Genomic DNA, 22,323 nt, shown 5'->3' on the forward strand with positions numbered 1-22,323 from the left:
ACCTCCCTGTGGGCTCTATTGCATACATAAAGAGGGGAACCCCCCCCCCCCCCCCCCCCCCCCCCCCCCCTCCTTTGAGAGACCAGATTGAATGTGTTTGCTTTGGATTGCCAAAAGAGATTCGAGAGTATTGTCTAAACCAAAAGTCTGACTCTATTCAGAGACCTATGGGACATGCTAAACAAGGATTTGGAATGCATGCCGGCTCATTAACTTATCCTAAGATAGTATCCACCTCAACAGGGCAAGAGTCTCCCAATGAAGAGAATGAATCAAGGGAACTGGATGACGGCTCATCACAGGATTCTGGAGCAATAAGAGAATCAGAAGGTAGCGCATCTGAGGGTTCTGACGAACTAAGGGAACGAGATGCAAGCTCATCAGAGGATTCCAGAGAAGAAAAAGGATCTGATGATAGTGTATCTCATGGTTCCGATGACTGAGATTGATCTGCCAAGAGGCTAGCGAAGCTACCCACAGGTTCGTGGGCACAAGGAAAGAAACAAAAGGGAATTAGCTGGTAGATTAGCCCGATTCAGATTGAGGTGCCAAGGACAGGGAGGCCAATAGAGCTACCAACGGGGCCCAAGGCACGAGAAAAGAACAAAAAGGTAAGCTAGGTCCATTGGATAATTTGGTCAAGGGTACTTTTTGGCCCTCGATGGAAAATAGATGGAGGAAGAGAACCTCATAAATTCTCTTCAAAGAGAGTTGTAACTTGAAGCTTTTGGGCGATTAGCAGTGTCTATGCCAAAGTCATCGATGAATAAGCAAGGTTGAATCAGGTCCAATCACAAGAGAGGAGCCACTCTGTTCCTTTATGACACAAATTGCCTAGTTTGAAAAAGTCACTAATTTCTCTTTATTCTAGGGGTTGACAATATTTGCGGAATGACGTGTGTGATTTCTGAACTGCATGGTATGTGGATGTACAGTCTTGTGGGGATGGTCATGGGCATGGTTTGCTTGATTGAAATGAGAAAGGAAATGAATCTGATAGTAACAAGATTTAGTAGATCAAGACATCCGTGAAAAGATCAGTGTGGTCTGGATGTGATTGCTAATGGTTACAATGATCAGGATTTGTCTTTGAAATCCTTGACAAAAATGTGATTGATCCGTGACTGATGTCTTTGTAGAAGTGTAGGATTGGAGGAGTATAGTGCATGAGTTCATAGAGTCAATGTCCAATGAAGAAAGTTTCTGTCCTTTGGTTGTTTATGCAGGTGTAATCGAGGGCGATTACATTTCTTTCAAGAGGGGGGAATGTCACAAAGTGATGTCATGGCATGATTAATTGGAGGAGAAACTGAACAGACTAACTTGAAGAACTTATGAAGCATCGATCGTGGGGTCCGAAATTCTAAAAGACAGAAACGTTAACTCTGGCGGACACGTAAAACGCGTTGACTGTTGACGTGGCATGACCCTACAGAATGCCAAAAATCGCGTTGTTGTGCTAATGTAGCAAAGGCTTTACGAATTTCCAAAAATCACGTTGGCAGCTTTTTGTAGATTATAGCGCTAGCTTTTGGGGCCCCAAGCTTTTCGGGTTTAGTGCTTTTGAGCTGATTGCTTTTTGGGCTCTGTTTTTGGGCATCCCTTGTAAGTTTATAAGAGCCCTTGGGCCTTTTACTCTGCAGAGCATTTGGACGCAAAGTCTGAGAGTAAAGACCCTCGTGAGTTGTACCTAATGTGATCAATAATAAAGAAATACTGGAACGGGTGCTAGTCTTTGGGGTTTCCTAGTAGAAGAGAAATTAACTGAGCTCTAATACCACTGTAAGAAACTTGGATACCGCAAGTCTAGAATTTGTCGCGATATGGGAGAGGTTCACTTAAAACACTTCACAGAATCAAATCATAGTTAAGTTGAGTCGACACGGCTTGGCGTAGTTCCCGTGCCAAGAGAGATTGGCCCCAAAGACTGGCGCCCCTTTCGGTACTTTTTATATTAATCTTTGAGCAAAGTACAACTCCCGAGGGTCCTCTGCTCTTAGGCTCTGCGTCCATATGCTCTGCAGAGTGAGGTCCTTGGGTTCCTTTTATTCTTACAAGGGATGCAAAAAGCAGTAACGCAAAAGCTTCTAGCTCAAAAGCAGCAGGTCCACAAGCAGCCAGCTCTGTTCGCGGAAATCCGTGAGTTGGCTGCTTGAGATGCAATGTCAACAGCAGGTTGATGAGTGCGCAAAGCAAATGCTCCAGTTTGTCAAGGATCCACAATATGTCAAATTTTTGACCCGGCACCCGATGGATGAAGTGCACACTCATTGGCAGAAAGCCATCGAGTCACCAATAAAACTGGCAATCGAGAAACCTCCTACTCCAAGGATGTTCACCGAAGAAGAACTTAATGATGTTGTCGAAAAGTTAATCAATGAAGCGTAGAAGCCATCGGAGAAGCAATTGAAGAAGCGCAACAAGGGGAGTGACTACCCCGGTTACTTGGGCCGTCAATCTTCTTTTGCAACTGCACGAAAACAAAAGAAGCATGTTGTAACGAACTGCTAATGTGTCAAAGCCTAAAGAATGGAGCCAACCTATAGATGTCGGCCGAAAGGCCTAAACCCTAAGAAGAACAAGTAACAGAAGAAGAAGTCCTATCAACTTATGGGGACCTCGTCCGATGGGGCCCCAAGTGACATAAAGAATAAAAATAAAGCAGGACTCACACACACACACAAAAGAATTGCGAAGCTGGCTGATGACGTGGCATGCTGTACGGATCTTCGTGTTTTGCATTGACTGATGACGTGGCAGGTTGTACAGATTTCTATGATTTATGCTGGCAGCTTTTTTGCTTTGCTTTTGGACCAGATGCTTTTGAGTTTGAAGGCTTTTTATTGTGAACTACTTTTGGGGCCTAAGGCCTTTAAATATGAGGTTAGGGTTCATTCTCTGGCATGCTTCCTGACAAAGGTGCAGAGTCACGAGTATCGGCTTGTACTGTGTTGATGCAATATAAAGAAATACCAAAAGGGGCGCCAAGGTTTGGGGCCAATACTCTCTGGGGTGGAATTCCGCCACTCCGTGTCGCGTGTTGTCTCTCTCTTTCTCTCTCTCTCTCTCTCTCTCTCTCTCTCTCTCTCTCTCTCTCTCAGTTCAGTGTTAATGAAGTGCTAAAAATTTGTTCAGTCTGTTCTTTTCTATTGGCACGTGGTGCCCGTCTTGTGACAGTGGTATCAGAGCATCAGGCGTGTGCTTTTTTGAAAGCATATCGATCCCACAAAAGAGCAGACAGAGCTATTGGAATTTTATTCGAGGTATTTTCGCTCTCCAACCCGGACTTATTAGCCACTCCCACCCTTACTTCATCGCGCATCAGGCGCGCTCCTGTCTTCATCGCTGTGTCTTATAGGGCATAAGCCATAAAGAACCCAAGATTTGGACTTCATGGATTCAGTAGAATATTTGCAGTTTTGCTCAACGAGTTCACGACATTCTTTCGCGGCATCCTCAGCAAAATCTTCTGATGCTGCAAAGTTTTCAACAATTTTTGAGCTGCATGTTACCCCTCTCTGATGCCCCAGGTGGCACCTCCTCCTCCGGCACCAGAAAGTACGAGAGCTTCCAACCGGCAACCTTCTCAGGCGTCTGTTCCGATCGGGGAAGTTTTCAGGAGTATGGTGCAGCCATCTGACCCTGATCCAGTGCAACCGCCTTTGCCACCGCCATTGCCCCCACCACCACCACCGCCACCAGGCTACAATGGTTGGAGCCCTACTTGGATACCCTTATTATCCATACCCGCTGTGAGCGGGATGAAAACACACACAGCGCCTCTATAACGACCCGACACACACTCTTGGGAAGATACACACACACTATGGGGCACCACTCGGCTTACACAACACACCTGGCCAAGACAGGGAACACACCTCTGGAGTGAGAGGAGAGAGACTATCCACTTGCCCACTCCACACAGACACACACACACACACACACACACCCAAAAAACTCAGCTCAAATGAGGAGAATTTCTGATGTTTAGATACAAATGAGCTTGGGCCAACACCAATGGGGCAAACAGCTCACACAATATTGGTAAAAGATACCAGATACAATCACAAACTGGAGCAGAAACTTCGCTCATAGGAGAAACTTACACAGCCAAAACAACAAAAAAAGATGGAGGAATTTGGCAAAATGGACAGCGCCATCGCGTCCGGAACGGCCCAAAACCCCAGTCTACAATGTCAAAGTGCTCAAATCCGACCTCGGATGAGCAGTTTACGGCCAAAACAGGCTCCAAAAACCCCAAAAACACACCTGCGGCTGTTCCTCCTCTCTTATCCACGTTTTTTCTGGTCTTCTCTCTGTTTTTTCAGTTCCCACACTTAGCTTTATTAGTTGGGCACCCTTGGCCTTTTAGATGACCTCAAACGGACCTCGAACAGGCCAAAAACTGACCTCGCAGTGCATAGTTGTCACCTTTTTGCATCATCCGCACACCTGGCACTCATTTCTTTTCAATAATGCGTCTCGCAACCACGTGAAGTGGCCCCAAAAAGTGGTCCTAATGATGACCTTTCTGCATAACTCTCACAAGAAAACACCACTTTGTGTCCGTATTCATCCACGTGCAAATATTGACCCCGTTCGGCCTCCTGACGCCACTCGATGCCATCTGACGCACCTACTTACCTCATGTCGTCGGCCCGCGGATAGCTTCCTCAAGAAGTTTTACGCGCTACCAACTCCTCCTTATTGTAGAAAAAACACAGTGGTACTGGTAATAGTGAAAATCGATGCACTATGTACACCCTGTCCTACCTGTACACATGTGGGCCCCACGTAACCACCTGGCTCTGAAAAATGGGCAATTCTTTATTCGATGCACCATGCGTGTGTATGTACATATGCACAATGCCTTGCTCCAAAAAACTCCTGACATAATTTGCCCATCCCCTAGCCTGCTAGATCATTCATGATCAGCAGCAGCAAAGAGAGATATAAGACTCACCACATCACAAGTCTCCTCATCCTTCACAGACATCACTCGCTCTTCAGAAAACTCATCTTGCTCCACCATCATCAACCTAGCATGATACAACTTAAGACGCAATCCATTTACCCTTGACGTATGTAAAATCCCATCCAGGTTAGCCAACTGATATGTACCATTCGGGAAACACTCCACTACTTGAAAGGGCCTTCCCACTTAATTTGAAACTTCTTTTGGAAGGTGTTGTCCAGTTTGCTGTTGTAGCGCAAAACCAAGTCATGCTTCTTGATACCCTTACTTTTGACCCTTTCATTTATCTTTGCCAAAGCCTTATCCTGCATCTGCCCATAATGCTCCAATGCGCTCATCCTATCCAACTGAACCTCTTGTAACTGCAAGAGCCTCTCTTTGAATGCATCACTAGGCGGCCCAACCAACTTCTCTAACATCTTGACCGCAGGCAACTCTACCTCCACAGGCAATAGTGCTTCCTTTCCATACACCAAATGAAATGGAGTAAACCCTGTACTTGTCTTCACCGAAGTACGGTAAGCCCATAATGCACTAGGCAATTCCAAATCCCAATTCTTTCCTTGGTGCTCTGTCACTTTAGAAAGAATTTGTACCAACTCACCATTGAATCTTTCATTTAAGCCATTACTATGCGGGTAATAAGGAGTGGTATGCTGGTGCTTAATCTTCATCTTTGTGCATAAGAAGTCTAGCAGTTTAGCTCTAAATCCTGGCCCCTTATCTGAAAGTAGCTCTAATGGCACCCCAAACTTGCAACATATTTCATCATACACAAATTTTGCCACATCCTTTGCAGTGATCTGTTTTACTGCTATAGCCTCTGCCCATCTAGAAAGATAGTCCACTGTCGTCAAAATATAGCTTTTGCCCCTGCTTGTGATAGGTAACGGGCCTATTGCATCAATCCCCCACTTTTCAAACACATCAAACGCCATAATGGTTTTTCATAGCTCTGGCTTCAACACTCTCTTCCCAAATGCTTGACACCTATTGCAAGACCTACACCAATGGTGAACATCCTTGTGCAAACTAGGCCATACATACCCCTCTTGCAAAGTCTTATGCAAGGTGATTTTTAGAGCAAAATGGCCACCACATGCACCTTCGTGATTCTCTTCCAACACTCTGTAAAGCTCCTCCCGCCAAGGTACACGTCTCAACACGAGATCAGCCCTTCATGTATAAGAAATCACCAATCAATTTGTACCTGTATGCTCTACGCACAAAACCATACTTCTTAGACTTCTGAATCTCCTTTGGAATAATTCCTGTTAGCAAAAACTCCTCTTCTTGAGCCAAACTTTCCCGACCATGGTAAAGAGGTAAGTTGGTCCTCATCACAAATAGCTCCCCAATCATGCCTTGAGCCGCTTCATGTGCCTCCCCATTTAGAGCACGTTCAATGTGTCTGATGCTCCATGCTGAAACACATTTCCTTCAATGAGCTGTTCTTGCTCTTCCACACACCCAGCACTTGCTTCACCACTAACAAGGCATCACCTTTTATGCTCAACCTTCTAACCCCATGCTTCAAACAAATGTGTAATCCAGCTTCCAACGTAGCATATTCAGCCTCATTGTTACTATGCGCATCCAACTTGAACCCTCTCTTGCATACTAGCTTCCCCTCTGGATCATAAAGTGCTATACCCCCTGAAGCTGCATCATGGCTCTTTCTGTATGAACCATCAAAGAACAACACATGTGCATTGCTGATCTGTGGCACTTCTTCAACTACCTTTCTCACCACCTCTTCCTTAACAATAAGGAAATTCTCCTTGTAGGTCAACAAATCAGCTAGGGTAGCCCTTGTACTATCTTCCACTAGAAAAGAGAACTCAAACTCTTGCAGCTCAATTACCCATTTCTTCACCACATTTGACATGTTAGTACCATTAATTAACTGTGGCAAAAAGGCATAACTCGTCAAGAAAACAAAAGGCCGTGGTAGCAAGTAATGACGAAATCGTCGACAAGCAAATATTACACTGGCCATCACTAGCTCTACTTCCGAGAACTTTCTCTCCGCTACCAACTTCGCTCGGCTTGCACAATACACTGGCCTCATATAATGGCTGCCCTTCCCCTTTTGCAATAGCATGGCTCCAATGGCATCATCCCCTACTGATGGATTTACATAAAAAACTTTCTCCCAATCAGGAGCCTGCATGGCTGACAACCCCCCTAACACCTCTTTCACCTCTTGAAACACTTCTTCACACTTGTCAGCCCATTGCAATGGATCATGCTTTGCCACTTGCTGTAATGGATAAAGAAGCTGCGAAGACAATGGAATAAACCGTGCCATGTACTTCACTTTGTGTATAAAGGTTGCCAATTGCTTCGTACTCGTAGGTGATGGAAGAAGAATAATAGACTTAACCTTGTCTGGATCAGCCTCAATGCCATTTTCTGACACCATGTGGCCCAATAACTTCACCCTTGGCTGTGCTAGATGACATTTCTTTGGATTTAGTTGTCCTCCACATTCATCATATCGAGCCAATACCATCTGCAGCTTCTCATGGTGTTCAGCCCTACTGCTATAAACACAGAAGTCATCCATAAAAGCTTTAACACAACTACCAATGAATGGTTCCAACACCCAATTCGCTCTCTTGATAGAAAGATGGTCCATTTGACAACCCAAACGGCAGCACTGTGTAGCAATAGCAGCCCCATGGCGTAATGAAAGTTGTTTTTGTGCGGTCTTTAAGAGCAATCTTCAATTGAAAATAGCCTGAAAAACCATCACACACACTATACCTCTCATAACCTGCCACTGAATCCAAGATTTGATCAATGAATGGAAGAGGATATGGGTTCTTCTTAGTGGCTGCATTTAAGGGTTTAAAATCTACACAAATCCTCCACTTCCCATCCTTCTTTGGACTGACTACTACTGGACTCACCCATTCTGTGGTCTCCACAGGGACTATGAACCCTGCCTTCAACAACTTGTCCACCTCTTCTCGCAAGGCTTTCATTTGCTCTTGACCCATCCTTCTTAGCCTTTGCCGCACTGGCTTAGCACCTTCTTTCAGCTCTATATGCATCTCTTCACCCTTGAACCCTCTGATCTCTTCATATGAAATAATGAACAAATCAGGAAAACTAGCCAGCATATGCAAATATATATCCTTCTCCATAGCTGAGAGGTCTCCACTAATCATTTGCGTCATTAATTCCTGCTTCTTTGACAACTCAACCTTGGTTTGCATCAGCCCTTCAATCACTTCATAAGGCCCTTCACTTTCATCTTCAACTTCATTCGCAAATGCGACTAAACCACACTCCTGGATTTCTTTATCCATCAAAAGAAATGCAACATCAGCATCCTCATCACTGCTGGTAGTGCTATCACTGTCCTCATCTGTCACCGTGGAAGAGTCTTCATCACTAGACTCATCCTCATCTTCATAAAGCTCCTCTAATCGTTTCCTTGTGTCCATATTATAAAGCTTCTTGGTACCTGTCTTTCCATAGAGGCTAATCATACCATGTCGCCAATCTTGAACAGCTCCCACTGCACGTAACCATGGTCTGCCCAGTATAATAGGATATGCTCCCAACCCTGTTGGCATCACATGAAAATCAACCACTGCCTTTGCATCATATGCCTCCACTTCTAAGCTCTTTACAACACCTAAGCATTTTACTTTTTGATGGTTTGCCAATCTGATCCGAAAACCTGACACCCCAGCCACTGTGAGACCAATCTTCTCAACGCATGCGTATGTTATGACGCATATTTGGGCTCCGCCATCCACATAACCTTGTCCCAAATTTTTCCTTTTATGCCACACATCTACTATTGGACAAATGTCTGGTAGCTCGTCCATTGCCAACACCTTCACTGAACCTCTCTCTGGCTCTTTCTCCATTGGGTTAACCATCCTCTACTGTCGCTTTAGCTTAGGCACCATCTCTATAAGCTGCCCAAAAGTAACATCTGCCTTCCTGCTCATCAGATCCTCCTTCAAGTCATAGCTTAATTGCCCATCCCCTAGTGGAAAATCTGAAACATGAAACTTTCGACGAGCTCTCCTTTTCCTCTTGGCCTTGACATCCTCGCCTTCATGGCTCTTTCCTTTCTTCTTACTAGGACCTGGGGCACTTCTTCCTTCCTTATCCTCTGTGGTCCTCTTCCCAATAGGCATCACTAATGTATCCTCTAGCTTTGATGCCTTCTCCAAGGTGACTACACTTAGCACTTTTGTCTTTCCCTTTTCCTCCTGGGTCAGTCCACTGGTTCCTTCGTCTCCCTTAATTTCGATGCCATAATCATTTGACCTAGTTAGCACCTGTCTTGGCAATGGATACATGTCTCCCCCCATCCTTGGTGGCTTATCACATTGCGGGCTGATGTGACCCAACTCTCCACAATTATAACATGTGGGCGTCTGCCTCCAAAACCTACCATTGCTTTGTCCAACACCATTCCTAGGCCTTTCTTCACCTCTTGGTTGATTTGCAAACCTCCCTCGACCTTGATTATTTCCCACTTGACCTAGCATGTTTAGGCTGAGATTCTTCATCAAATCTACCATTTGCCTCATGTCTTGCCTTAGCCCATCATCTTGCACTGCTGTAGTGACCACTGCTGGCATAACCTGAGTAGTAACAGGAACCACTGGTTCGTGATGAACCCCTGACATGTGACCTTGTAAAGACTCTAAAGGCTGAAATTCATACCTCATGGGCAAAGACTCCACCCCTAACTGGCTCATTTTCCTCAACTTTCACTCTTTGTTCCTTGCTACCTCTAGTGCATCTTCATATGTCCTAGGCTTCTTTAGCTCCACTCACCAACGTATATTCTCCCAAAGACCAGCCAAGAACCTGTCCTTCATCATGTCAGGCGGGGGTACCTATGGTGCTAAGGCCTTGCACATTCGCTCCCATGCCAATGAAAACTTACGTATGTACGCATCTACTGGCTCACCTTCCTTCTGCACCAAACCTTGTACTTCTTGCCACACTTTGTCAGGATCTTCTATCTTCACAAACTCCACTTCCAACCCATGTCGTAGATTGTCCCAACTCAACCTTACAGGTGGATCAGCCACACACAACTCCTCTTCAAATGCTTTAGACCAAACTCGTGCATCACTCTTCAAACAAATTTGGAGAAGGCGTAACATTTGCGTAGGGTCATGAATCTGGTTGCTAATGCAGGCAACCTCCATCTTTTCCAAAAATTCTTCCACATCTTCATCACTTCTTCCATGAAACTCCGGATAAGAGAAAGCCATGGCTACCCAAATTATGATGCTTTGAGAACCCCTTCGAACACACGTGCAAGAACCCAAAACTTTTGACTACCCAATCCCCAGAAACTTCAATGGAGCTCAACTTTAGATAAGGACAAACACATGCACATCAAATGAGTTTTCATAGTTGATCATCGGAATTACAACAGGCAAAGGACATTCCAAGATCTCTCGTAATCTTCTTGGCCCAAACATAAAGACTACGCGCTGCTGGAAAAAAATCTTCCTAGACACATGAACATTTATCTAGATTCTTTGAGTTAAATGAAATGGAGTGAATTGAGGGCCATTTTGATCATCCATTAAAGCCAACCATGAAGCTCCCAAGAAGGCACACCTGACTTAATCTCTGATTTTGCCCAAATTTCAGCAGCATAACAGCATAAATGGCTCAAAAGACCAAAAAACCAGCCATCATAACTTGGAAAAATTTTGGCAGAGTTTCCCCAAAAATAGAGCAGTAGGAACCCAAAATATAGACTGTATATGTATGCATAAACTGTCAACAATAGAACCCGAGCATCAAGTAGGACTCACTAGTACATAGCCTATGGCGAGGTCACAGAAAGGGTGCTCCAACTACATATATCACCGAAAGGATCTCTACATTTGAGAATCCCCCAGCTCAATGAAAACCTCGCGCTATCGACCCTCACACGAAGGCTAATGCAAATCGCGTATAGTCAAGTCTCAGAAATGACTATCTTCTAGACCAAGTCTCAGAAGTGGCTGGGTCTGCCAAATAAAACCATATATGGCTCCACAAATGCGTACAATGGCAGTTTCCACAAGTAACGTACAATCCAGCAGACAATGCGCTCAAACAGGCGCCAAGTGATACATACCCACAACAATTGCAAGTGACTCCACTGTCACTGTACTCCAGCTACCTGTACCTGTGTGAATCACCTGTACCTGTACCTGTACCTGTACCTGTAACCTATAATCTGTAACCTGTAACCTGTAACCTGTAACTTGCAACCTGCAACCTGTAATCCTGAATCTCGAAGCTTGAAGCTCGAAGCAGAAGGTACTCGAAGAAGATCCTCCGTGGGGGCGCCAAAAGAATATGAGCGGGATGAAAACACACACAGCGCCTCTATAATGACCCGACACACACTCTTGGGAAGATACACACACACACTATGGGGCACCACTCGGCTTACACAACACACCTGGCCGAGACAGGGAACACACCTCTGGAGTGAGAGGAGAGAGACTATCCACTTGCCCACTCCACACAGACACACACACACACACACACACACCAAAAAACTCAACTCAAATGAGGAGAATTTCTGATGTTTAGATACAAATGAGCTTGGGCCAACACCAATGGGACAAACAGCTCACACAATATGGGTAAAAGATACCAGATACAATCACAAACTGGAGCAGAAACTTCGCTCATAAGAGAAACTTACACAGCCAAAACAGCAGAAAAAGATGGAGAAATTTGGCAAAATGGACAGCGCCATCGCGTCCGGAACGGCCCAAAACCCGAGTCTACAATGTCAAAGTGCTCAAATCCGACCTCGGATGAGCAGTTTACAGCCAAAACAGGCTCAAAAATGAGCAAAAACACACCTGCGGCTGTTCCTCCTCTCTTCTCCACGTTTTTTCTGGTCTTCTCTCTGTTTTTTCAGTTCCCACACTTAGCTTTATTAGTTGGGCACCCTTGGCCATTTAGATGACCTCAAACGGACCCCGAACAGGCCAAAAACTGACCTCGTAGTGCATAGTTGTCACCTTTTTGCATCATCCGCACACCTGGCACTCATTTCTTTTCAATAATGCGTCTTGCAACCACGTGAAGTGGCCCCAAAAAGTGGTCCTAATGATGACCTTTCTGCATAACTCTCACAAGAAAACACCACTTTGTGTCCGTATTCATCCACGTGCAAATATTGACCCCGTTCGGCCTCCTAACGCCACTCGATGCCATCTGACGCACCTGCTTACCTCATGTCGTCGGCCCACGGATAGCTTCCTCAAGAAGTTTTACGCGCTACCAACTCCTCCTTATTGTAGAAAAAACACAGTGGTACTGGTAATAGTGAAAATCGATACACTATGTACACCCTGTCCTACCTGTACACATGTGGGCCCCACGTAACCACCTGGCTCTGAAAAATGGGCAATTCTTTATTCGATGCACCATGCATTTGTATGTACATATGCACAATCCCTTGCTCCAAAAAACTCCTGACACCTCGATAGCCGCCTAACCAACCCAAAGATTTTAAAGATGGCGACACAACAGTCAAATTTTTCACCTTTTCCGGGGTGAAAGATCGCAAGAAAGCATTGCAATTCCTACAGCAATTCGACAACATCTATGCTTTAGGGAACTATATAGAAGAATCCAAGATTTCTTGAGCAGCAGGATTTCTTAAAGATAATGCTATGCAATGGTGGAGTTCAATCGACACAATTGCATGCTCCAAGGACCTGGCAAGCTTTCAAGACAGTTTTTGCACGTAGTTACATGACTTCGATGTTTGAAGTCTGAATTTTGGCAGAGTGGGAATGCTTGCCACCTAAACCATGGACGACTATAACCAAAGGTTTCTCGACGTGTACCTTCCAGTGTCCTTCTTTAAGTTCATTCTCTTAAAGGACCAGTGCAAGCGCTACACCATTAGACTACCATCACCATTGCAGTAATATTGTCTCTCCAAGCAAGTTTCTACCATGCAAGAGCTTATGGACCATGCCGCGGTCGGCTACAAGCTCATGAAAGGAAAGTTGGAGTTTACCACAAAAGAACCTCTGGCCACTAACCAGAAGTCCCGGCAACACGAACAAATTCTCGGGAATCTCGTTAAAACCAACCTCAACGGCCTCGTCTGACACAACGTCAACGAGACGCCTTGTTACAAGAAGGCCGATGCTTCGAATGTTTCCAAACAGGGCATATATTCAATACATGTCCTGAGCGAGCCTCGACATCCTCAGTGCAACCTTCTGCTCCCATGTCAGACAAATCCTTGGGGCCACCTCTGGCCAAGAAGGCTAGACTTGCTATTGGACTAGTATCCGATATTTATGGTAGACACCTCGAGAGTTTTAATGAATTATGCAGAGCTTATGGAAAAGTCAACGGCTTGAAAGCCCTTATTTTCTTTGACCCCGGAGCTATGGAGAACTTCATCCATCCAGAATTCTTGAAGCAGATGCACTTTGATTATGATGCAGAGGGTGGAGAAATTGAAGCTAAGCTAGCCACGGGGCAAACTCAGAAAGTGGTACCGCTCATTGGTACACTTCCAGTGACTATACAAGATTATCATGGAAAAGCAGATTTCCACATTATGAAGTTGGGCAATTGCGACGTTCTCTTGGGCATGCCTTGGCACGACAAGAATGATGCAACTCTCCTGGTCCGGAACCGAACCATCACCGTGATGCAGAAGTGCAAGCCCGTTGTCCTCAAAGTTCAATTGTCCGAACAAAACCCTGAATGATCTCTCTAGTTGTTTTCTAGTTAGATACTTTTGAACATTGTTTGAGAAAGTAATGTTTGAACTTTGTTTGAAATGGATGCTATCTGTTTTAAACCTGTCTTGGTGCGGATTTGAAATGTTTGACTCTGATTTTAATTATTGTTTGATTGATTGGTGATTTTTACTCCCGGGTGGAGATGTGAGAAATATTGTTTTGGTATTGTTTGAACCTCGGAACGACGTAGGCCGATGCCTGGGGGAGCTTTTCGTTGTATACTAGAAAACCTTCGAACGACGCAGGTCGATGCGTGGGGAGCGTTTGGTTGTATGCTTGAACCTCCGAGCGATGCAGACTGCGGTCTGGGGAGCGTTTGGTTGTATAGTCCACTGAGCTCATGGCCCGGACCTTTTTAGGTTATTTGTGGGGGGAGTGACGAGGTAGTCGTTGAGTAGCTTCATACTGCAGACCGTTTGTCTCGGGGGAGTGCTCAGCGGCGCTGTTTGTTGTGTCTTGTAACATGCATAACTGAATATTCCTAATTGGATGAGATTGCCTGGGTATGTAATTTTAGTGCATCAAGACACCCGTGGAAGATCAGTACGGTCTGGGTGTGATGGCTAATTTTACTACGTTGGAATATCTAGAGTTCAGATCTGGATGAAAGGAGAAGCTAACTCTTTGATCAAAAGAGCCGAAACGAGAAGCTAACTCCTTAACAAAAACAGCAAACCGAATGTCCCTCGGAATGACCCTCGGAAACTTTTTTGAGCTAACTTTGAGTTGTTTTGTAGATATGCTGTAACCACGGACGATTACTCTCTTTCAAGAAAGGGAGATGTAACTAATTGCTGACGTGTCAAAGCCTAAAGAATGGAGCCAACCTAAGAAGAACAAGTAACAGAAGAAGAAGTCCTACCAACTTATGGAGACCCCGTTTGATGGGGCCCCAAGTGACGTAAAGAACTAAAATAAAGCAAGACTCACACACACACACAAAAGAATTGCGAAGCTGGTTGATGACGTGGCAGATTTTTGAAAATCACGCTGGTTGATGACGTGGCATGTTGTACGGATTTCCGCGTTTTGCGCTGGTTGATGACGTGGCAGGCTGTACGGATATCCGTGATTTACGCTGGCAGGTTTTTGGCTTTTGCTTTTGGACCAGATACTTTTGAGTTTGAAGGCTTTTTACTGTAAACTGCTTATGGGGCCTAGGGCCTTTAAATATGAGGTTAAGACTCATTCTCTGGCATGCTTCCTGGCGAAGGTGCAGAGTCACGAGTACCGGCTTGTACCGTGTTGATGCAATATAAAGAAATACCGAAAGGGGTGCCAAGGTTTGGAGCCAATACTCTCTTGGGTGGAATTCTGCCACTCCGTGTCGCGTGTTCTCTCTCTCTCTCTCAGTTCAGTTGTAAATGAAGTGCTAAAAGTTTGTTCAATCTGTTCTTTTCTATTGGCATGTGGTACCTGTTTTGTGACACATGTACTTTTCGAAGGACTACCTAGTTCTTCTTCTTCTTCTTCTGACAATCCTTCTAGCTCTTCCTCTTCCGACTCGAGTGAGGAGGACAGAAAGCAAAGTAAGAATCAAAGCTTTAGAAAGAACAAGAAATAGTCAAAGAAGATCAGATTCGGACCCGTTTCTCACAGTTCCACTGAGGGGTCGTCCTCTCGCAGCTTGGACTCCTATGCTCACATGTTTTATGCAAAGAAGAAACACTTTTACAGAGCCATCCAATATGATTTCTCGAAGACGAGAGCAAAAAGACTAAATAATTTAAAGAGGGCGGATAGTCAGTGAAATTTGAATCCTTTTCCGTATTCCGAGATGCTCCCAAGGCTTTAGCTTTCATTCAGCAATTTGATATAGCATTTTTTGGAGGGCACTACGCAAAGCACTCCAAGATCAGGAGGGTAGCATCGTTCTTGAAGGGAAATGCACGAACATGGTGGTCCACTCTTCTTTTGAGGAGAGAAGCCTCGACCAAGTGGATAAAGTTCAAAAGGCTCTTTATTACTTCTTGGTTGACTTAGGAATACGAACGGGATGTGAGAACCGCTTGGAACCATCTTTGGATGACCAAGGGTGACACTTGGGATGCTTACTGTGAAAGATTTTGGGATTCTTTTCTACCAACCTCTTCTTTTAAGAAGGTCGCTTTCAAGGAGCGGATTGAGCGGTTTTGTTGCGGACTCCCCAAAGAGATCGGAGAATCTTTTCTACAGACCTCCTTCTTTAAGAAGGTCACTTTCAAGGAGCAGATTGAGCGTTTTTACTACGGACTCCCAAAGAGATCCGAGATTACTGCCTTGAACAGAAGTCCGAGTCCATACAACAACTGATGAAGTTTCGACACCAAGGATCGGACAGAACACAACAAATGACAATAGAAAGAAGAAGTTCCAGAAAAATAAGGATGCGACCCCGATTGACTGAGGAACAGAGAGCAGACTATTTCAAAGAGGGGAAGTGTTTGAGAGGGACATATCTTCGCAAAGTAACCCAAAGGGGCACAGCGAGGATAATCAAAAGATAGGCCAAAGAGCTCCAGAGTAGTAGAAGAACGTGGCAGAGAAGGCAAGATGAAAGGAGGACTGGTACCAGACTGTATGGAGTCCGAATCGAGTCAGATGGACGAAAGTACAGAACTTTGCCGCGCATGGGGCAAAGTAAAAGATGAGGAAACCCTTATCTTGTTCAATGGAGGAGCCAAGGCCAACTTCATTTCACCTGAATTGGCAGCTCAACTTGGAATTACGCTCGACAGGATGGGGCCACCAGCGGAGGCAGTTCTAGTGGCACCCGCACGGGATGTTGTCATTACACCTATCATTGGCAAACTTCGTTTGCATTGTCAAGGGTATTTAGGGCATGAGGACTTTTACATCATGCCTTTAGGAGGGTGTGACGTCCTCCTAGGAATCCCTTGGTACCACAAGAACAACGCCGTGGTCGACTATCGGACCAAGAAAGCGACTTTGACGAATGATAAGGGTAGGAAAATTGTACTTGATGTAAAATTGAAGGGCGAGTTCGTCCCTATTGTATCGGCTTCGGCCATTTCGAAATTAATAAAATCTAGTCTTTTTTGTTTACTCGATCTACTTGAAAGAATACCAATATGGCTGAATTGGATAAAGAAGGACAAGAATTTATGCACACACATGTTGACTGTTTTTATGAAGGCCTACCAGGCGAGTTACCTCCACCTCGTCTTGAGAACCACACCATTGACTTGATTTCTGGAAGCACACCACCGAACCGGCCACCTTATCGTGTTAGCCTAGCCTAGAATGAAGAAATCATAAACCAAGTGAGAACTTCTAGAAAGGGGTCTCATCCAGCCTAGTACATACCTTGTTGTCCTCCGGTTTTATCAGTAATAAAGAAAGACAGATCTTGGAGAATGTGCATTGATTACAGAGCTCTCAATAAAATCACCATCAAGGACAAATTCCCTATCTCAAGGATCGATGATATTCTCGACAGACCTCAGGGATCCTCTTGTTTCAGCAGGATTGGCTTAGAAATCGGATATCATCATATTAGAATCGCTCCGAGAGATGTCTACAAGACAATCTCTTGGACAAGCTTTGGTTTATACGAATTTTTGGTGCCCTTTGGACTTACAAATGCTCCAACAACTTTCAATCAAATGATGGATAGGATTTTCCAAGAGTATCGGTCTTTTCTTGGCACTTTCTTTGACGACATTATAGTTTTTTCCAAGAATGAAGCAAAGCACCGACACCATCTGCTACAGGTCTTTCAAGCATTGCGCGAGCATAGATTGGTTATAAATGCCAAAAAGAGCGAAGTTTTCTTGCCGAAGATACATGGCACATCGTCTCAGCAGCAGGAGTATAGATGGACCCGACCAAAATTGAGACTATTTGCGATTGGCCTGACTCAAAGAATGTTCATGAAGTTTGAAGCTTTTTGGGCTTGTGCTCTTATTATCGGCGGTTCCTCCGAAAGTTTGTAGAGATAGCTTCACCTTTGCACTTATTGACTCAGAAAGGAGTCCCTTTCTCGTGGGGACCGAGAGAGGTGATTGCTTTTTAGACACTAGACTATTGGACGAGTGTTGGCTTTGCCAGATTTGCAAAAGTTGTTCGAAGTTTATTGTGATGCTTGTGGTCGTGGTTCGGGAGCGGTCTTGATGCAAGAAGGCCATGTGATTGCTTATGAAAGCAAGATGTTTTCACGGCCAAAATCAGTAGCACAAGGTTATGAGAAAGAGCTATTGGCAGTGATCCATGCTCTTACACAGTGGGGACACTATTTACTTGGAGCCGATTTCACAGTTTTTATTGATCATCAGAGTCTACGCTACTTTTTGTCGCAGAAGCAGCTTTCGGAAAAGCAGATGCGATGGGCTAACATCTTGTCACAATTTCCCTTCCAGATTGTCCATGTTCAGGGACAAAAAAATTTAGTGGCAGATGCATTGTCTCGGAAGCCCTACAATTGATCAGAGAAGCTTCTAGGATATGGTTGACCAGTATGCCATACATTGACTTTGCGGACATTTTTACTGGGATACAGAATGGGGAGACAGTTCTAGGGTATTCGATACGGGATGGCTACTTGATGAAGAAAAAGATGTTGTTTGTGAGAGAAAAGGTCTTGATCGAGTGCCATTGTCCACCTTTTATGGGTCATCGCGGCATCGGTACCACCTTGAAGGAAGTGGAGCATTACTTCTATTGGCTGAGACTCAAAAAGAATGTGGACGACTTTGTTCGCAGTTGTTTAGTATGCCAAAAGGTCAAGTTTGACAGCATAAGGCACAGGAATTACTGCAACCTTTACCCATTCCCACCCGCCCGCGGGAAAGCATTGCTATGACAGATTTAGCAAGCAAGCCCACTTCATTCCAGTGAAGAAAATAATCAAGCCGGACCATTTAGCGAGACTGTTCATTGCTCAGATATTTCGGTTACATGGCATGCCTGAGACCATAGTCTCCGATAGAGATCCTTGATTCACGAGTTTGTTTTTGAAGGCTATTTGGGAGAACATTGGCACGCGGTTGCAGTTTCGTCATCATTCCACCCGCAAATAGATGGGCAATCTGAGATAGCCAATTTCAGTGGTTTTGGATTTATTGAAGGCTTACATTTCAGATTTGAAGACTCAATGGGAAAAATATTTGCCTTTGGTGGAATTTGCCTACAAAAACACGGTATACTCTTCAATGGGGTTGATGCCATTTGAGGTAATTGAAGGTGCTAAGAAGGTCCCTCTCTTTCTAAGCACTAAAGACAAGATTTCTAAAGCCGATCAGAATACGAGGGACTTGGACATTGCTTTTGCCAAGGTTCGAGAGGCTCTAGAGAAGTCTCAAGCACGACACAAGAAGGCAGCGGATCGACATCGACGCGACTTGAAGCTGAAGGAAGATGATTGGGACACAACATAGGTGGATCAGGATCATCATTGATCTACATCGAGCATGACCTGCCAGGCTTCTCAGCTTGGAGGACATCCTACAACAGAGACCAATCCTTGATCTCTTCAAATGAGGTATTGTACACCTTGAGCCTCTACCCCCTATTCCCACACTGGTCCCGTGTATTGATATACTAATATTCTCTGCCTCTCATCTCCCCTACCCTATTCACCATGTTTACTCTCTTACCCCTCCGACCTACCCATCGATGTATGACATACCTAGATTTTAGATTTCGGTTCGTTCTAGACAAACATCAATTTCTATTGGGATGCAACTTTTGGTCTCATAGGTCATGTTGACCTTTTGAATATGTTTATTATAACATTTCATTTCATCTCTCTCTCTCTCTCTCTCTCAACCCTAGAGCACAGACTCTGTCGCAACCTTTGACCCTCCTAGGTTCAAGGGTGGGCCTGTGGAGGGGCGTTAAACCCTCAAGCTCGCCCTCCATCTCTAAACTCGGAGCGCCGACCAGCTGATCTCTCCCTCTCTCGACCCACTAGCGCCTTCTCACTCTCATCCGCGACCTGCAACAACTCCCACCCTGTAGGCATCAATTTCTATTGGGATGCAACTTTTGGTCTCATAGGTCATGTTGACCTTTTGAATATGTTTATTATAACATTTCATTTCATCTCTCTCTCTCTCTCTCTCTCTCTCAACCCTAGAGCACCGACTCTGTCACAACCTCTGACCCTCCTAGGTTCAAGGGTGGGCCTATGGAGGGGCGTTAAGTCCTCAAGCTCGCCCTCCATCTCTAAACTCGGAGCGCCGACCAGCTGATCTCTCCCTCTCTGGACCCACTAGCACCTTCTCACTCTCATCCGTGACCTGCAACAACTCCCGCCCTGTAGGCATTGATAACCAAACTCGCCTGTGGCCTGGTTTTGCGAGCTGCGACCATTCCTGGAGTTTGGTTTCTGCTCGGTACAACTCAGGATCGGGTTCAAACAGGCTGTCGTTCAGTTGGGCTGCCTACTAGGTGGTCACACACAGTCCGGCGGCCTGGTTTTGCGAGCTGCGGGCTTGGTTTCTGCTCGGTACAACTCAGAGTCGGGTTCAAACAGGCTGTCGTTTAGTTGGGCTGCCTACTAGGCGATCACACACACAGTCCATATGACCACCCCAGCAACCCAAAGCAGGCTCACTTTTGCTGGGGTGGTGGCAACACCCCGAAGCTTGACAACAATGCACCACCTTCAAAATGAAGTTGAGAGACTTCGCAAGGAAAATAAGGAGCTGAAAGAGAGACTCCTCACGATTGAAGCTCGTCTCACCGCAGTGGAGGAAAGGAAAACGGAAACGAAGCCATGCTCACTAAAGCAAAAGGGGAAGGTAGCCACGACACTCACAAAGGAATTCAAGATTCAAGTGAAAGAGGAGATCTCTCGCAAGATTGAAGATGATGTGGCATCCAAGCTATAGTTTGAATGTTCGTATTGGCGGGCTCCCAAGCGATTGGAAAGGGAAGGGGGACCTCAAGTTCAATGAGTCCCTCGCTCCAATTCTGGCGATAGTCCCTACAGAAGTACAATGGAACCAAGCAACAATCACCACCCTTGCGCATGAACACCGCACCAACCATGCGATCCTCACTTTCAAGACCAAGGCGGATCGAATAAAATTCCTTGAGCAATCGAGGCTTCTCAAAGACACCACAATTTGGTTTGCAGAGGACCTTACACCCGCCCAGCTTAAACAGAAGAAGGTAGAACTCCTGAAGGTACGTGAAGCGCGCACAACAGGAAAATGGACAGTCTACCGAGGAGGTAAAGCCATTGTCCAGGAGTTTCGAACTCCAAAACCAGCTACCCTCTTACCTGCCCCTCCTTAGGTTTCATTGGATCCTCCGTTCTTAACTGAGATGCATGAACTGTTTTGTTTTGTTTTCCGGTCCATAGGTCATATTTGACCTCTGTGGACGATAATTCTCTCTCTCTCTCTCTCTCTCTCTCTCTCTCTCTCTCTCTCTCTCTCTCTCTCTCTCTCTCGTGTGCGTGCTTTGTCTCTCTTGAGTCAGTGGTTGCACTTTATTACCTGAAAAAAATGAAAAGGCTGCTTTCAATACCTTCATGCTTTTCCTATATAGAGCAAAAAGGTCTTCTATTGGGAATCTGGCAAATGATCTTCTAGAGGGAAAGGAAGAGATCACCTATTATCCTCCGGGATACAATGCAGGATATCCACTTCCTTACCGGAACTGTCCTACATGCAATGGAACAGTACGCATTATCTCATATGAAAGCTCAGATGCTTGCAGAATATCTATTAGGACTTATATTTTTGTATCATCTCGCAGGGGCTTGCGACATGCCAAGTATGTAAGGGGTATCTTGCTCAGCCACAACTTTGTTTCGACAATGTAGGTTCAAGGCTTCTGTGGTTTAAGAATTTGTCATTTGAAGCAACGTAGTCCATAAAATGTGAAGGATTATATTGTTTTTGAAGCTTATGGATGTTCCGTGGAAAACATGGAATACGCGCCGTAGAACACATCCACCGCAGGTACCAATATTTGTTCAAGTTGCTATTCTGGCCATGCTCTACTAAGTTTTCCAGAGATCTCTTATGTAGAATAAAAGATTGTCTGAGAATGTGAAAGACCCTGCGCTAGCAGCATTCCTGCTATATGAGCGTGACGAGATGGAGACTGGTGTGAAGTATGATGAGGATACAAAAGCAGGAGTGATGGCATCATATTTGGTATATATATTTGCATGGTGGGATACTCTATTTCTAAAGAACTTTTTTCTCACTGGGATTTGTGTTGTTTCAGAGGGACCTGGAATATGATGATATTCGAGATGAAGTTGCCATGAGACAGCCAGGGTGGGAGCGGTTGCAAGAAGTGAGTTGTGAACTTTGGGGAGTTTTGAGCTTTCAAATTACCTGCTTACTCTCAAGACGACCTACTTACTCTCAAAGACATGATGTCACACAGTTGTAGTTACCTAATGTTCTTTGCAGGCACTGCATATTCTAGATCCTGTCCGTGCAAAGAGTGATCCAGTAGTTATCCAAGATGTCGCTCACTACAAGGCCCGAAAGCGAGTTGAGGCTGAGGTGGCATCTATGGAGGTACCACCTCGGCCAGCTGAGTTTACTGTAAGTCAAAACTTCAAACATGAGATATTGTGTCCCTTATCTTGCAAGTGGAAGCAAT

The 22,323-nt window shown here is 45.0% G+C and overlaps 1 protein-coding gene across 1 annotated transcript in view; it reads left to right on the forward strand.

Moving 5' to 3' along the window:
* The window catches only part of EMB2737 (embryo defective 2737), a 108,346-nt gene that overhangs the window by 84,955 nt on the left and 1,068 nt on the right, over window positions 1-22,323 (forward strand). Inside the window, exons 4-9 of the mRNA XM_086502266.1 lie at window positions 21,250-21,382; window positions 21,460-21,522; window positions 21,609-21,665; window positions 21,735-21,863; window positions 21,937-22,008; window positions 22,128-22,265. Of these exons, the coding sequence (XP_086358392.1) occupies window positions 21,250-21,382; window positions 21,460-21,522; window positions 21,609-21,665; window positions 21,735-21,863; window positions 21,937-22,008; window positions 22,128-22,265 (592 nt within the window). The remainder of the gene's footprint in view (window positions 1-21,249; window positions 21,383-21,459; window positions 21,523-21,608; window positions 21,666-21,734; window positions 21,864-21,936; window positions 22,009-22,127; window positions 22,266-22,323) is intronic.

This window comes from Adiantum capillus-veneris, chromosome 26 (assembly GCF_014529385.1).
Source record: "Adiantum capillus-veneris isolate H3 chromosome 26, ASM1452938v2, whole genome shotgun sequence".
NCBI lineage: Eukaryota > Viridiplantae > Streptophyta > Polypodiopsida > Polypodiales > Pteridaceae > Adiantum > Adiantum capillus-veneris.